At 50.5% G+C, this 14,926-nt stretch overlaps 1 protein-coding gene across 10 annotated transcripts in view; it reads left to right on the top strand.

Moving 5' to 3' along the window:
- GAPVD1 (GTPase activating protein and VPS9 domains 1) overlaps window positions 1–14,926 on the top strand; it is a 31,467-nt gene extending 16,541 nt beyond the window's left edge. For 3 of the 10 annotated variants that reach the window (XM_053281947.1, XM_053281941.1, XM_053281942.1), the window contains 20 exons: window positions 171–331; window positions 669–798; window positions 1,077–1,202; window positions 2,016–2,189; window positions 2,523–2,663; window positions 3,309–3,443; window positions 4,193–4,312; window positions 5,101–5,235; window positions 6,267–6,631; window positions 7,339–7,426; window positions 7,745–7,825; window positions 7,918–8,040; window positions 9,119–9,248; window positions 9,754–9,863; window positions 10,221–10,380; window positions 10,507–10,694; window positions 11,467–11,680; window positions 11,816–11,888; window positions 12,902–13,099; window positions 13,735–14,926. In XM_053281947.1, the coding sequence (XP_053137922.1) occupies window positions 171–331; window positions 669–798; window positions 1,077–1,202; window positions 2,016–2,189; window positions 2,523–2,663; window positions 3,309–3,443; window positions 4,193–4,312; window positions 5,101–5,235; window positions 6,267–6,631; window positions 7,339–7,426; window positions 7,745–7,825; window positions 7,918–8,040; window positions 9,119–9,248; window positions 9,754–9,863; window positions 10,221–10,380; window positions 10,507–10,694; window positions 11,467–11,680; window positions 11,816–11,888; window positions 12,902–13,099; window positions 13,735–13,875 (2,993 nt within the window). In that variant the 3' untranslated portion in view covers window positions 13,876–14,926. The remainder of the gene's footprint in view (window positions 1–170; window positions 332–668; window positions 799–1,076; window positions 1,203–2,015; window positions 2,190–2,522; window positions 2,664–3,308; window positions 3,444–4,192; window positions 4,313–5,100; window positions 5,236–6,266; window positions 6,632–7,338; window positions 7,427–7,744; window positions 7,826–7,917; window positions 8,041–9,118; window positions 9,249–9,753; window positions 9,864–10,220; window positions 10,381–10,506; window positions 10,695–11,466; window positions 11,681–11,815; window positions 11,889–12,901; window positions 13,100–13,734) is intronic. The other 7 variants (XM_053281949.1, XM_053281946.1, XM_053281951.1 and 4 more) reach the window with 5 other exon arrangements.

Below are 14,926 nucleotides of genomic sequence, written 5' to 3'. Positions count from 1 at the left end.
TCCACAACTGCTGAAGGGTGACCCAGTTGCAGCGCTTCAGAGCTCGTGTGCCCGTCTGTAGATGTCCTTTTTGCCTGTTCTTCAGTATGCATGCGCTAAATGTTACCCTTTTAGTGATTGGTCTTTAGCTGTGAAGGATACTTTAATGAAATTATCCCCGTCTGTCCCAGCCACCCGCAGCAGGAGCCGGTCAAACATCCAGATGGACCAGCATTTGGACCACGACGGCCCCTCCCAGGAGACGATTCAGGAAGTGCAGCCGGAAGAAGTCCTGGTTATTTCCCTCGGGACAGGACCCCAGATAACTCCAGGAATGATGTCGGAAAATGAGGTATGGATCCCGCAGGGTTTGTGGGGAGCAGTGCACCACTTGCTGGCCAGCTGTGATGTTCAGGCTGCTGAAGAGTCCCCTGCTGTTTAGAAACCTCAAAGACCTAGCCCTCGTGGATGTCGCTTCTGGCAGTTGGGAAATATCAACTGTTTAACAAATCAAGTATCTAGCCCTCAAGGATGTAGCTTTTGTCAGCTAGGAAGTAGTACCTCCTTTGCCCAGCCTAAGGTTCTGCCATGGGTGTCTGATACATAATAAACTTTTCTCAGTGGCCAATTGGAGTGGTGGTGGAGGAACTATTCCCAACCCCACTAATCTCCTCCTTCTTCTCTGCTAGGTTTTAAACATGCAGCTTGCTGAAGGAGGGCAAGGAGATGTCCCTGTTGATGAAACCAAACTCCACGGTAAACCTGATAAAACCTTGCGCTTTTCCCTCTGCAGTGATAATCTGGAAGGAATATCTGAAGGTGAAGGGTCACTTTGGTTTCTTGCCTGTCAGACAGTGTATTTGGAAGGAGCTTCTGTTGGTTGTGGCTTCTGTTTTTCTCTTGGCCGCTCTTGTAAAAGTTGCACCTTTCTGTTCATTCCATTGGGCTGACTTGTATTTTGAAAACAGTTTTTTTGGGGGGGGGGTTTCACTTTGCTAGCAATTTCTGTTCTGCCTTGCACCTCCTTTGCTGCGCGTGACCAAGCGTGTCTTTCCACGGGGGGGAATCACCTTTACACTGCCGTCTCCTCTCTACAGGCCCTTCCAACCGATCCAATTCCGTCTCCTCCCTGGATTTGGAGGGGGAGTCTGTATCTGAACTGGGGGCGGGCCCGTCTGGAAGCAACGGAGTGGAAGCCCTGCAGCTTCTGGAGCACGAACAAGGTCAGTACCCCTGACCACCGCTGTCCCAAGAGGGCGGGCTTCTTGTGGTTGCTCAGATCCTGGTCCCCATATCTCAAAAAGCATGTCTTAGCACTGGGAAATGGGTATTAAGGGCAGACATTTTCGAGAGAGGTTCCAGAGCTCGATGGTGGAGCACCTGGAGAGGAGAGCTGGTCTGGTGGTAGCAAGCATGACTTGTCCCCTTAGCTAAGCAGGGTCCGCCCTGGTTGCATATGAATGGGAGACCTGATGTGTGAGCCCTGTAAGATATTCCCCTTAGGGGATGGAGCATCTAGATTCCAGGTTCCCTCCCTGGCAGCATCTCCAAGATAGGGTTGAGAGTGACTCCTGCCTGCAACCTTGGAGAAGCCGCTGCCAGTCTGGGTAGTCAGTACTGAGCTAGATGGACCTATAGTCTGACTGAGTATATGGCACCTTCCTATGTCCCTGTCTGCTTTTCACACAGAAGGTCCCAGGTTCACTCCCTGGCAGCATCTCCAGGTAGGGCTGGGAAAGACCCCTGCCTGGAACCTTGGAGAGCTGCTGCCAGTCAGTGTAAAACAATCCTGAGCTCGATGGGGCAAGGGTCTGACTCAGTATAAGGCCGCTTCCTCTGTTCCTAGAGTGTAAAAAGAGAGGAGCAAGATTCTGTGGGTGTTTGGGAGGAAGGATTAAATGTCTGTTGCCTCTGGTCACTCTTTTTCCCCCCCTTAGCGCCACCCTCCCCCAAAACAAAAAAACTCCTGGACAAAAAGCATCTTAAGTGTAACATCTTGGCGTTGTTTTGTTTTTGTTTTGCTTTTAAACAACCAGCCACCACTCAGGATAATCTGGACGACAAGCTCCGTAAGTTTGAGATCCGCGACATGATGGGCTTGACAGACGACAGGGACATCTCTGAAACGGTGAGCGAAACCTGGAGCACCGACGTCCTGGGCAGCGACTTCGATCCCAACATCGACGAAGATCGCTTGCAAGAAATGGCAGGTAATGGGTGCGGCGAGACCTTTGGGCTTCCCGCACAGTCTCGAGGCTCCTGTTGGCTGGCTAGAGGGGCAACTAGAGATTGGTACAGGGCATGCAGTCTGACAGATCCCCCGGCCCCGCAAGCCACGGAGGGCTCTAAAGGTTCAAAACAGCCCTCCGGGAGCAAACTGGGAGCCAGCGAAGCTGCCGCCGGAGCGGGGTGATGCTCGTGAAGCGATGAGCGCCCACGAGCATCCTGGCCCCGGCATTCTGAACCAGCTGAAGCGTCTGGATTCCCTTCAGGCACAGAACTGCCTTCCCGGCTCTTTAACCCTTCCGAGGCTGTCTCCACAGGCGCAGCGGCAGAGAACATGTTGGGCAGCTTACTCTGCCTGCCCGGCTCCGGATCGGTGCTGCTCGACCCCTGCACGGGCTCGACCATCTCGGAAACCACCAGCGAAGCCTGGAGCGTGGAAGTGCTACCGAGCGATTCAGGTCGGGACCCTGGACTTGGAGAATCTGAAACACCCCCCCCTGCCCCCCAGGAAAGCTTGAGAATTACTTAAATCAAGTGCAGGCTGGACTGTAGATGTTCTCAACTGTTCCGCAGCCTTTAAGACACAGGAGCATAGGAAGCTGCCATATGCTGAGTCAGACCCTTGGTCCAGTACTCAGTGCTGTCTTCACAGACTGGCAGCTTCTTCTCCGAGGTTCCAGGCAGGCGTCTCTCCCGGCCCTGCCTGGAGGTGCTGCCAGGGATTGAACCTGGGACCTTGTGCATGCAAGGCAAATACTCTTACCCCAGAGCTACAGACCAGGATGGCATTTGCAGACCATTGTTTGAGAACCTCTGCCCTCACTTAAGGGTACCCTTGCCAAGCGCAGCCAGAAAAGCATGTACTGGCGAGGACCCAAAAGGCCTGGGCTTGTCCTGAATTGAGTGCATGCCTTAAAATATATCCCAGAATCCTTTGCAGCCCACACTTTGGCTCTGTGGCAGCTGTGTAGGAGTCCTTTGGCGGGCGCGTTAATGGGGGACAGGTCCCCTGAAGTCAGAACATTCGGGGAAAACCCTTGACACTGAGTTCTTGGAGTCTAGTGTCGAGGCGTGACCCGTGTCGCACGTTTCTCCTCCTCTAGAAGCCCCGGATCTGAAGCAGGAGGAGCGGTTGCAGGAGCTGGAGAGTTGCTCTGGGGTGGGCAGCACCTCCGACGATACTGACGTGAGGGAGGTCAGCTCCCGCCCCAGCACGCCGGGCCTCAGCGTGGTCTCAGGTGAGGTTTTTCGGGTTGTCTTGCACCTCCAGACCCAGACAAAGAACTGAGGTGGGAGAGAGGTGAGGGAATTGGGGCACAGCAAGCATGTCTGTATCTTGCACATGATCTTAATATCTATCATGCCTAAAACCTTCCGGACGCGGGATGTAGATTTTTTTTTTTTAAAAAGACCCAGGCTTATATTTATGTTTGTAGTTATTGTTGGTATAATATTTACATACCACCGAGGAAGACCCAACTGGGGTCGAAATGCATTTGGCAACTGGACTGTTCCTCTAGTTTCCAACCTCTTTTAGCTGGAGTCCTTGAATATTTTTGACTGACCTTTTAGCAAGGTTTTTCAGAAATCAAACTGATTCTGAAAGCGGACTGGCTTCTTTTGTCGTTTCAACTTCTTTTTACCTACTATCTCCCGTGAAACCTTACTCTGAGAATCAGCTGGGATTGTATTTGCCCTTATATGACTTGGATATTTACTGTTTGGGGGTATATGTATGTAAAATGTGCCAATTATATGGTTATATTCACTATCGTGATTTGTGTTAGTTGAGTGTGTATGCTGTCTTGTTGATACTTCATAAATATATTTACGATAGCATATGATTGTATTTAGTTTTACTATTTGGGTTCTGTTAGAGATCTTTACTGTAAATTGCACAAATCTGAACGTCTGGCGAAGCAGGGTCTTCCAACACAGTGTCTTCCCTCCACGAGATCGTCACTCTCTCTCTCTTCTTCTTCGCAAGGTATTAGCGCAACTTCTGAAGACATCCCCAACAAGATTGAAGACCTCCGGTCTGAGTGTAGCTCGGACTTTGGTGGGAAGGATTCAGTCACCAGCCCCGATATGGATGAAACCGCTCATGGTAAGGGGAAGGGGTGATCGGTCCAGAACCGGAGAGTGTCCAACCTAAAACTTGAATCCTCCATGGGCTCCAGAGCATGTTCATTCTAAGAAGGGCAGACAATACAAACGACTTCCTGAAGCTAAGCAGGTCTGGGTGTGGTGAGGGCCTGGGTGGGAGACCCATGTATGCCCCTTTGGGGATGGGGATGTAGCTCAGTGGAAGAGCATCTGCTTTGCATGCAGAAGGTCCCCGGCTCAATCCCTGGCAGCATCTCCAGGTAGGGCTGGGAGAGACTCCTGCCTGCAACCTTAGAGAGCTGCTGCCAGTCTGGGTAGACAATACTGAACTAGAGGGACCAAGGGTCTGATTTGGTACAAGGTAGCTCCCCCTGTTCCTAATAAAATCTTCAGGGGAGCAGTATGCTGTCTTTAGGAAGGGACTTCATTGGAGAGATTGTAGCTTCTCCTTCCATGACGGGCTGAACAATCCCTGCACTTAGATTATGTCCTGTGGTTTGGATGCGGTGCAGGTGTGGTGTCGTGGTTAGAGTGTTGGACTAGGACCGGGGAGACCTGAGTTCAAATCCCCATTCAGCCATGAAACTCACTGGGTGACCTGGGGCCAGTCACGTATTTCTCAGCCTAACCTACTTCGCAGGGTTGTTGTCAGGATAAGCATAACCATGTACACCATTCTGGGCTCCTTGTAGGAAGAGCGGGATATTAGTGTAAACAAACAAACAAGTCCCTGGATGGTCCTTACTATACCAGTGTTTTCTGACCCATTCCTTCTCTTCCATGTTTCAGGTGCCGGCCAGCTGACCTCTCCCCCTTCTCAGGTGGACTCCTTGCTTGCCATGTTCGACCCTTTATCTTCGCACGATGGTAACCTTGCAGAGCGCGGGCAGCTTGGGTCTCTGTTTTGGTCCTGCAAAAACCGCTGTGTGTTCTGTTCACTTTTATAAAAAAAACAAAAACAAAACTTTTTTACTTTGATTTTCAAAAAGGAAACCCTCCTCTCTTAAAAATAGGAACAAGCGTTTTCAAGTTGCATCCAATATATAGGAACAGACCATTGAGAATTCTTAGGCAGTTGACTTGGTAATCAAGTAACTCTCCAGTTAATAGACACACGAAAGAAGCAAGGGTACCAAGAAGGTTCTGATAGTAATGCATTTTGCCCAGTGTCTGATTTATGACTTGTCAATATAATGCAGAAATATCAGAATCACTTCTACTTCTACTAATATCCATATACTGCTTTTCAAAGTAGTAAATAAGGTGGTTCTCTGTCCCCAAAGGGCTCACAGTCTGAAATGGAACATAGGAAGCTGCCATATACTGAGTCAGACCCTTGGTCCATCTTGCTCAATATTGACTACACAGACTGGCAGCGGCTTCTCCCAGGTTACAGGCAGGAGTCTCTCTCCCAGCCCTATCTTGGAGATGCTGCCAGGGAGGGAATCTGGGATCTTCTTCATACAAGCAGGCAGATGCCCTTCTCAGAGCAGCCACATCCCCGAAGGGAAAGATCTTGCAGTGCTCACACATGTAGTCTCCCGTTCAGTTGCAAACCAGGGCAGACTCTGCATAGCAAAGGGGACAATTCACGCTTGCTCCCAGAAGACCGGCTCTTCTCCTTAGACATAAGGGAGGCCCCAGCAACAGCCACTGCAGGGATGCTGTGCTGTGGTTGGATAGGACCCATTAATACTATACTATACTATACTATACTATACTATACTATACTATACTATACTATACTATACTATACTAGTAAATATAAGATATATTTTTGTCTGTATTGAATATAAGAGAATCACCCCTTTAAAAGGCACCGCTTTGCTCAGTTAGAATTGTCCAGGACACCACCTTAGCAGAGGAGCATTGAATTAAATCTGGCAGGTCTTGAATATGGGAGTTTATTTCTAGCAGCAGGGGTGCAATGCGTCTAACCCTGGCCGTCTCTCCAGCAGTCGTGAGGCCGAAAGTGCACTATGCAAGGCCCTCGCATCCGCCACCGGACCCCCCGATCCTGGAAGGCACCCTGGGCGGCAACGAGGCCAGGCTGCCCAACCTGGGCTCCCACACGGCCATCCTCATGGACTCGGAGGCCTTCAAGCAGCGCTACTCCTATCCTGAAAGGCTCGTGCGCAGCAGGAGCTCCGACATCGTGTCCTCGGCTCGGAGGCCCATGAGTGATCCGGGCTGGAATCGGAGGCCTGGTAACGAGGAGAGGGAACTTTGTGCGCCCGCAGGGAGCATCGGGGGAGTGGTGCTGATGGCCGCCCCGCAGTCCTCGTCCTCGTCTCCTAGCAAAGATTCCTGCAGAGGAGAGGTAAGAGAAGGCCACGGCCCTAATCGAGTCCCGCGTCGGGCTGTTCGCTCGAATTGGTTGCTGCAGCTAAATCGGGCGTTAACTTGGTGTCAGCCACTTAATGAGAAGCATTCTGTGCATGCTGGAACTGTGCCTTCCTGCTGGCTCAGACGCCGCCAGAGCGGTGCGCATGGCACAGTCCTGTGGGAGCGTAAAAACATCACAAGGTCTCGGTCTGGCAACAGACACTGGCTTTCTCAGGATCTCAGCACGCACCGTTGAAAAGCAAGCTGGTAGCCCTTAAGAACGCATGCTTGGAAGCCTGGTGAAATCTCAGAAGTCAGACAGGATAAGAACAGAAGCAGAGCCCTGCTGGATCAGGCCCAAGGGCTATTCAGTCCAGCATCCTGTTTCCCACAGTGGCCCACCAGATTTCCTACTGGGTCTGAAGTCGCCTCATGCTGCCAACTTGCTGAAGTTAAGTAGGTCTTCGTCTGGTCAGTGCCTAGATGAGAGACCGCCCGGGTTGACCACATGCAGAATGGGCCTCATTCAGTCCCTGGCACTGCCCGATAGTTCTGCGTTCACAGTGTGGAAGCCTGTCTGTCACCAGTTTGTGTCGTTTTAAGCAGCTTTTTCTAGTCCTCCTGTGTCAGTGATAGAAGTTTGCTAGACGTGTAAGCCAAGAGTCGTCAGAAGACAGTAACGCCGTATACTTCTCCCGACAGGCCGAGGACCGCAAAGACAGTGATGATGAGAAATCGGACCGCAACAGACCATGGTGGAGAAAGCGATTCGTCTCAGCGATGCCCAAAGGTGAGATTTTAGAGGGGACTTCTTAAGGTCCTTTTTTTCCTGCCTCCGGAAATTGCACCCCCACCAAAAAAAAAAAAAAAATTGCCAAAAGATCTTGCCAAACACGGATACTTGGGTCACGGTTGGGATACTTAAAACCGCAATTGGGGAACCCTTCGGTTGGCGAATGCTGACTGTATGTATTTCTCCACCCCTTTTGAATCAGGCAGGCCTCACTTACTTGTTATGAATACTAGAATTGTTTTTTTGCACCTCTGGGATTTGTTTAAAAAATATTGCTCAATCTGAATTCTCTCTCTTTCTCTCCTAAACTCTCAGCACCAATCCCATTTAGAAAAAAAGAAAAACAAGATAAGGACAAGGACGAGTTTGTGTCTGAACGATTCGGCTGTCTTTTAGGTTTGTAGTCATTCTGCCAGTGCAAAACACACACACACACACACACGCTTTTTAATTATTGTGGCTCTTGATTTTTTCGCTTCATGCTTCAGATGACTCCAGCCCTAGACTGAGCGCGCAAGCCCAAGCCGCAGAGGACATCCTGGACAAATACAGGAACGCGATTAAGCGGACCAGCCCCAACGAGGGGGCTGCAGTGAGCTATGACAGCACAGGTGAGACACCCCCCATGGTTCGCACAGAAAGCGGTCTTCTATGGAGTCAGACGCTTGGTCCCTCTAGCTCAGGACTGTCTACACTGACTGGCAGCAGCTCTCCAAGGCTTCAGGCAGGAGCCTCTCCCAGCCCTACCTGGAGATGCTGCCAGGGCTTGAATCTGGGACCTTCAAGCATGCCAGCATGCCAATGCTCTTCCACTCAGCTGTGGCCCCATCCCCTAAGGGGCAGAGCTTAAAGCTCTCATATTTACTCCACCATGCAAATTTATTTTATTTTATTTATTTAACATACATGTAAACCACCCAAAATGCAAGTCTCTGGGTGGTTTACACAAACTAAACCCTTCAGGGCTTAGCACCTGCTTACCGTCAGGACCGCCTCTCCTGGCCAGTCCTGTCCTATCCTGTGAGATCTTCTCAGGTTGCTCTTCTTTCGGTCCCTGGTCTCAGAGAGGTCTGTAGTACTAGGGCCCGTGGAAGGGCTTTCTCTGTTGCCGCCCTTTCACTTTGGAACTCTCTCCCCCCACCCCAGATTCGGTCTGTCTCCTCCCTTTCAGCCTTTAAGATCTTATTGAAGACGTTTCTTTTCCGCCAGGCATTTGCCCTTTAAATCTCTCTCTCTCTCTCTCTCTCTCTCTCTCTTTCTCAATCTCGGATGCTGTTCTTGCCTTGTACACTGCCCTGAGTCTGTGGATTGGGCAGTATATTAAATATTTTAATAGATAAATAAATAAAATAATAAAAACAGTGAAGAAGTTTAACACATTATAACAATTTAAAATTTAAAGGCTGAAACTAAATTTAAAAATTGGACAATTAAAACCACATCAGTTAAAAGCCTGGGTGAACAAGTGTGTCTTCTTGACTGCCTTTTTAGAAGTTGTAAGAGGCAGTCAAATGCAAACCAAGGTGAGCCCTGCTTAGCAAAGAGGACAATTCGCGTTCACGGCCATAAGACCCCCTCGTGAGAATGGGAGGAGCAACAGCTATTGCCTGTTATGATTATGACATGATACGATGTTGATGATGCAAAGCTGCAGACCATTTGAAGCACACTCTCTGCCTGTGTGTGTAGATGTCCTTGGAGACGGCGAAAGCATCCACGATTCTCCGCGGGAGGACACCTTGCAGAACATGTCTGCGGACGACCTCCCGGATTCTGCGAGCCAAGCCGCTCAGCCCCAAGATTCGGCTTTCTCCTACAGGTGACATTGTGTGTGTGTGTGCACGCGTGTGTACAAAGCCAAGGCTCTGTCCCCTGAGCTCCAGGCCTTCCCCGTGTGTTTGCAACTGAGGAAGGACTTATCCAGAGGAGATGAAGGGAACTCGAGAGGAAACCTGAATTGGAGCATGGCCTGGAATTTTGCATTCAGAGGAAAGCCCTCTGTCTCATGGGGCTACGAGTGCAGAGGTTCTTTATGCAAAAAACTGTGGCTGACTCCTCCCTTGCTGGCAAGTTAGGGGTTGAGCACCTTTCCTCCCGCCCCCAGTTTTGGATGCAACAGCAAATCGTGGGTTTGCCACCAACCAGAACGGGAAGTGTCCAGTCCCTGGGCACGAGGAGAAGGGAAGGAGGAAGCATATGCACACCCATCTTGGCTCGGTCCTCCAGGCAGTGTGAACCAGGGCTTGGCTTTGCATCTGTGAGATGGACTGCAAGATAGATGGATCTGCTCTGTAGCGAAATTAAGCCCTCTTGTCTCCTCGCAGGGATGCCAAGAAGAAGCTGCGGATGGCACTCTGTTCGGCGGACTCCGTGGCCTTCCCCATGTTGTCCCACTCCACGCGGAACGGCCTTCCTGACCACACGGACCCCGAAGGTGAAGCCTCTGACGGCTTGTCCGTTGATATCTGCCTTTCCCAAATCGGAGTACACTCTTGTAGGAATTATCATGGGCAGGGGGGTGCCTTGTGGAAGGCATCTCCGCACCCCCCACCCCCTCCAAGTTTACTTTTTGAGTGTAGCAGAATAAGAGTGAGCCAGATCTCGAGGGGGAGGGGGAGGGATCCCCTCCTGACCCCCAGAGTTCCCCAGCGGAGGGGAATAATTGCAACCCATTTGTGAACCGCTGGCCTCTCACATCCATGCCCGGTGAGGGTGGCCGTCTTGAGGTGCCGCCGCAGCGCTTCCTTATCTTCTCCCGCCTTTCCGTTTTCTCCCCTGCTGTCCCGGCCAGACAACGAAATCGTGTGCTTCCTCAAAGTCCAGCTGGCCGAAGCCATCAACCTGCAGGACAAGAACCTGATGGCCCAGCTGCAGGAGACCATGCGCTGCGTGGGCCGCTTTGACAACCGCACCTGCTGCAAGCTCCTGGCCTCCATCGCGGAGGATTACAGGTAACCTCTAGGAACCCAAGTTTGAGAACCCCTGTATTGAGTGGAGATGTCCAGGATGGGACCAGAGGTCCTCTGCGTGGAAAAACAGGCCCTTGCCGCTGAGCTGTGCCCTCCCTCTTTCTCCAGGAAAAGGGCTCCCTACATTGCGTATTTGACCCGCTGTCGCCAGGGCCTGCAGACCACCCAGGCACACCTGGAGAGGCTGCTGCAGAGAGTTCTGCGGGACAAAGAAGTGGCCAACCGATATTTCACCACCGTGTGTGTGCGGCTGCTGCTGGAGAGCAAAGAGGCAAAGATCAGGGAGTTCATCCAAGGTAACCGCACGGCTTGCGTTGCAGCCAAGAGGCTTCGGATCCTGCTCAGCTCCAAAACTTAATAGGTGACCTGGGGCCATGGGCTCGCTTTTTACAGGCTGTTGGGAAGGGAAAAAGGGGGTGTGTGAGAAGCCTCGGATGTAGCCCTCAGCTCTTTGGAAGAAAGGGGAGATAAACATATAAAATTCATGGGCAGTTGAAGCCTTAGCAGCCATTGGACGGGATGCTGTGATGTCAGAGAAGGGGCCTCGCTGCCATTGGCTGAGGTGACCTGATGTCACAGAGGGGCTGGAGGTGTGTGGGTGTAGTTATTGTGTGGCTTAGTTGAGCTATCACAGAGATGTGGGTTTTCTGGAAATTTTTGTACTGGAAAATTTTACCATGCAAATTTCCTCCTGTAGAACTTAATCTGCATTATCCCCCCGCCCCCCAAATGGTTTTACTATACAAATTTTCCTGATGCTCTGAATACTTTGTGATCTGTTTTGGCATGTTGTCCAACCTATTCATACAGTGGGGAGTTAAAAACACACATTTCCACCATATTATCGCAAAAGTTTTTCAAGTAGCCAGGGAGAAGTTTTAGAAGTGGAAAGTTTCCCATGGAAAAATAAAGTGTGGGAAAACTTTCTGGGGTGGAGGGGGGGAAACTTCCACCCTGCATCTCTAGTCACAGAGGAAACTTGGGAATTGTAGTTTGCAGGGGGAGGGATGTTTCTGAATGGGGGGGCGTGCCCCTCTAAGACTCTGCAATTCCCCACTCTCTTCCAAGACTTCCAGAAACTGACTGCAGCGGACGACAAAACTGCCCAGGTGGAGGACTTCCTCCAGTTCCTGTACGGCGCGATGGCCCAGGACGTGATCTGGCAGAACGCCAGCGAGGAGCAGCTCCAGGACGCGCAGCTGGCCATCGAGCGCAGCGTCATGAATCGCATCTTCAAGCTGGCCTTCTACCCCAACCAGGATGGGGACATCCTCCGTGACCAGTGAGTAGAGCGTACCCCCATGTGGCTGCTTCCTTTCCGGTTCGTGTTGGGGGTGGGGGCTGGCCCCTCCGACTCCGAAAGCATCTGTCTCTTCGAATTCTAGACCTTTCCGCCTCCGTGCTTCTTTCCTCCCAGGCTTCTCCACGATCACATCCAAAGGTTATCTAGAGTCGTGACTGCCAACCATAAAGCACTTCAGATACCCGAGGTAAGACTACACCAGGGTTCTCGGCAACAGCAACAAATGTTTATACCGTATTTTACGGACTATAAGACGCTACGGACTATAAGACGCACCTTAATTTTAATCCAGTTTTTCAGAGTTTTAACATATTAAACTGTTAAAACATATAAGACGCACCTGAATTTTGGCGGATATTTTTTGAGGAAAAAAGTGAGTCTTATAGTCCATAAAATACGGTATATGGCTTTTCAACAAATGTTTCCCAAAGCCAAAAGTTTACACAGAGAAATAATAAATAAATAAGATGGATCCCTGTCCCCAAAGGGCTCACAGTCAAAAAAAAAAAAAAGGCAGGACCTGTGAGGCTTACATCTCCCGCGAGGCTGTCCGCCTCTTCTGGTCCAGGTTTCTGAAAGACAGCGGCCCGGTTTGGACGATCCGACAGTTTGGATCGTGAAATACAATTCAAAGGAGCTGCAAGCTCACATGCTCCCACCTCTTGGACCAAACGAATTCTGGTCTGGTAAACCAGAGCTCCGCCTGCGTCTAATCTGTTTCATATTTGGTTTGTAAAGCAATTAGAATTACAATTCCCAGCTCTGGTGGAGCGGTGGCTAACTTGGCAAAGAGGTACCTTTATTGTGGCGATTCTCTTTATTTAGCAGGGGGAGAGCAACTGACCCTATCCAGCCCCAGCACAGCATCCCTCCAGCGACTGTTGCTGGTGTCTATCTTATGTTTCTTGTGAGCCCTTTGGGGACAGGGATCCATCTTATTTATTTGTTATTTCTCTGTGTAAACCGCCCTGAGCCATTTTTGGAAGGGCAGTATAGAAATCGAATGAATAAATAATAAATACATAAATTGGATCAATATAATTAAAGGTTAACCATCATGTTATTAATGGGCTTGCAGAATCGACCATGTTTGTACCTGGGCAGGTTTCTTCTCCCCCATCCCCCTTTTCTAGTATCCGAACTAATTTGGATGGGTGCTGTGTGAGAGTCACTCTCTCCTCCTTTCCGTATCCCGTTCAGGTCTACCTCCGGGAAGCGCCGTGGCCGTCGGCGCAGTCCGAAATCCGCACCATCAGCGCCTACAAGACCCCCCGGGACAAGCTGCAGTGCGTCCTGCGCATGTGTTCCACCATCATGAACCTCCTCAGCCTGGCCAACGAAGACTCCGTCCCCGGGGCGGACGAATTTGTGCCCGTCCTCGTGTTCGTGCTCATAAAGGTAAGGGGCGTTGCTTCCAGGCAGAGGTAACTTGGGCCCCAAGCCCCAGCCCCTCTCTATAAATCAGGCTGGGTCTACACATAGGTACACAGGAAGCTGCCTCATGCTGAGTCAGACCCTTGGTCTGTCCAGCTCAGTATTGCCTACACTGACTGGCAGCGACATCCCCGAGTTTCAGGCAAGGGTCTTTCCCAGCCTTACCTGGAGATGCTGCCAGGGATTGAGCCTGGAACCGTCTATATGCAAGCAGATGCTCTTGATAAGAGCAGCCCTGCTGGATCAGGTCCAAGAAGGCACGTCTGGCTCAGCCTCCTGTTTCCCACCGTGGCCCACCAGACGCCTCTGGGAAGCCCACAGGCAAGAGGTGAGGGCAGGCCCCCTCTCCTGCTGTTGCTCCCCTGCAACTGGCATTGAGAGGCATACGCATACGACAAATATGTATATCCCCCAAGCGGTTTACAGAGATACCAATAAATAAATCAAGTGGCTCTCTTAGGCTGGAGGTATAGCTACCCCTGTCTTCCCTCCCCCCGCCCTCAATTGATTCGGGAGCCTTAAGTGGCCTCAATTTGAGGCACCAGGCGGCTTTCCTATGTCCCGTTTGCTCCCTAACCGACTGGGATGTCTCCACACAGGCCAACCCTCCCTGCCTGCTCTCCACCGTCCAGTACATCAGCAGCTTTTATGCCAACTGTCTAACTGGAGAGGAATCCTACTGGTGGATGCAGTTCACGGCCGCGGTGGAGTTCATCAAGACGATTGACGAGCGGAAGTGAGCCCCGCCAGCGTCTCTGCCAGGAAGAGGACGGCAAGATCCCGGAGGAGGACCTCCAAGAATGTATCTGGTGCCTGTCCCCCAGCACCTCCCAGGCCACGGAATAAAAACGCCCACCCTTCCACGTGTAAATATTGTACAGGCCTTTTAAGAACGGACCTTTACTAATCAGACTAATGCCAAGAGGGCGGTTTGGGGTACCCTCCTGGTCATTTCTCTCCCCCCCGCTTCCCATAGAAACTAGCACTGTGTCAAATCACCGTCTAAAAAGGGACCACACATTCTAGGCCTTCTGGAATTTCCAGGCCTTTTTTTCCGTTGCCACCAGCGTCACGCCGACATCTTTTTCTAACCCTGGGGTTCATGTTAATTCTTAGGATTCTTTGGGGGCCTTTGCTTTTTAACATAAAGAAGAGGGCGGGCGCTTTTCAGTGCATCCCGACTGAGCATAAATGTGTTTTCTTGGGAGGAGACGAGAACACCAGGCCGATTGGGACCGTGAAGTGAAATGGAAGGGGCACGCTCGAAATCATGAAAGAACAGTGAAATACAACACAGTAATTCTATTTTGACAAACCTCTGCTGATGTTTGCCTTGTTATCCTGCTGTTTAGGCAGCAAGGGAGGGAGGGAACCCCCTTTTCTGGGTCAATGTTCCAGCCTCGCTGGAATTTCAGCGAAATGTTTGGGGAGATGGGCCAAAGCCCAAGTATTTATTAATCTGTAAATGCTTACCGGACGTGGCTGAAACTGGAAGTTATTCACAGGGCTTTTTTCATTAGCGTATTTTCTTTCCCCTACCTTTTGGACAAGGGCATTAGAGTTATTCATTTATTGCATGGAAGAAATAAAGGTTTTGGCTTTATAGAGGAAGTTTTAAGAGAGAAGTTCTAATATAAAAAGAAGCCGGCATCAGTACTTTTTTCGTTTTTTCCTTCTGAACTACTGTGTATACTGTACAAACCCTAAACAGAATTTTCCCTATGAAACCAGAAACTGTAATATATATTTTGATTATTCATATTAAATACATACGCCATGGGTTTCGGTGAA

Source organism: Hemicordylus capensis, chromosome 17 (genome assembly GCF_027244095.1).
Source record: "Hemicordylus capensis ecotype Gifberg chromosome 17, rHemCap1.1.pri, whole genome shotgun sequence".
In the NCBI taxonomy this organism is placed as follows: domain Eukaryota; kingdom Metazoa; phylum Chordata; class Lepidosauria; order Squamata; family Cordylidae; genus Hemicordylus; species Hemicordylus capensis.
This window is presented reverse-complemented; position numbering and strand designations above follow the sequence as displayed.